This window comes from Haliaeetus leucocephalus, unplaced genomic scaffold (genome assembly GCF_000737465.1).
Source record: "Haliaeetus leucocephalus isolate CR32 unplaced genomic scaffold, Haliaeetus_leucocephalus-4.0 Scaffold110, whole genome shotgun sequence".
NCBI lineage: Eukaryota > Metazoa > Chordata > Aves > Accipitriformes > Accipitridae > Haliaeetus > Haliaeetus leucocephalus.
Genome location: NW_010972546.1, coordinates 1,819,285 through 1,819,604, shown reverse-complemented (window position 1 = coordinate 1,819,604; position 320 = coordinate 1,819,285). Strand labels below are relative to the sequence as shown.

At 73.1% G+C, this 320-nt stretch overlaps 1 protein-coding gene across 1 annotated transcript in view; it reads right to left on the bottom strand.

Moving 5' to 3' along the window:
* ERBB2 (v-erb-b2 avian erythroblastic leukemia viral oncogene homolog 2) overlaps positions 1-303 on the bottom strand; it is an 8,363-nt gene extending 8,060 nt beyond the window's left edge. The window contains exon 1 of the mRNA XM_010585702.1: positions 288-303. Coding sequence (XP_010584004.1) covers positions 288-303 — 16 coding nt within the window. The remainder of the gene's footprint in view (positions 1-287) is intronic.
* Between the last annotated feature and the right edge of the window lie 17 nt (positions 304-320).

Sequence of the window (320 nt, the reverse complement as noted above, 5' to 3'; positions counted from 1 at the left end):
GGGGGGCATATCAGCATGGGGATGGAGGGGGGGGTCCTGCAGCGCCATGGGGACTCCCAGCCCTGGGCAAGGACCTGGAGCCCCATGGGGACACCCAACCCTGGATGGGGGACCTGCCACCCCATGGGGACCACCCAGCCCCAGGCAGGGCAGGGGCTATACCGGGGACTGGCAGCCCCAGGCAGGACCAGCAGCCCCGTGCGCCCCCCCCAGGCAAGACCCGTCGGCTCCCAGCCCCAGCAGCAGCAACCCGCAGCCCCGAGCGCCCCGGGGAAGGGATCCCCGACCTGTGAGATGCCGCATGCCGAGCTGGCGCAGCC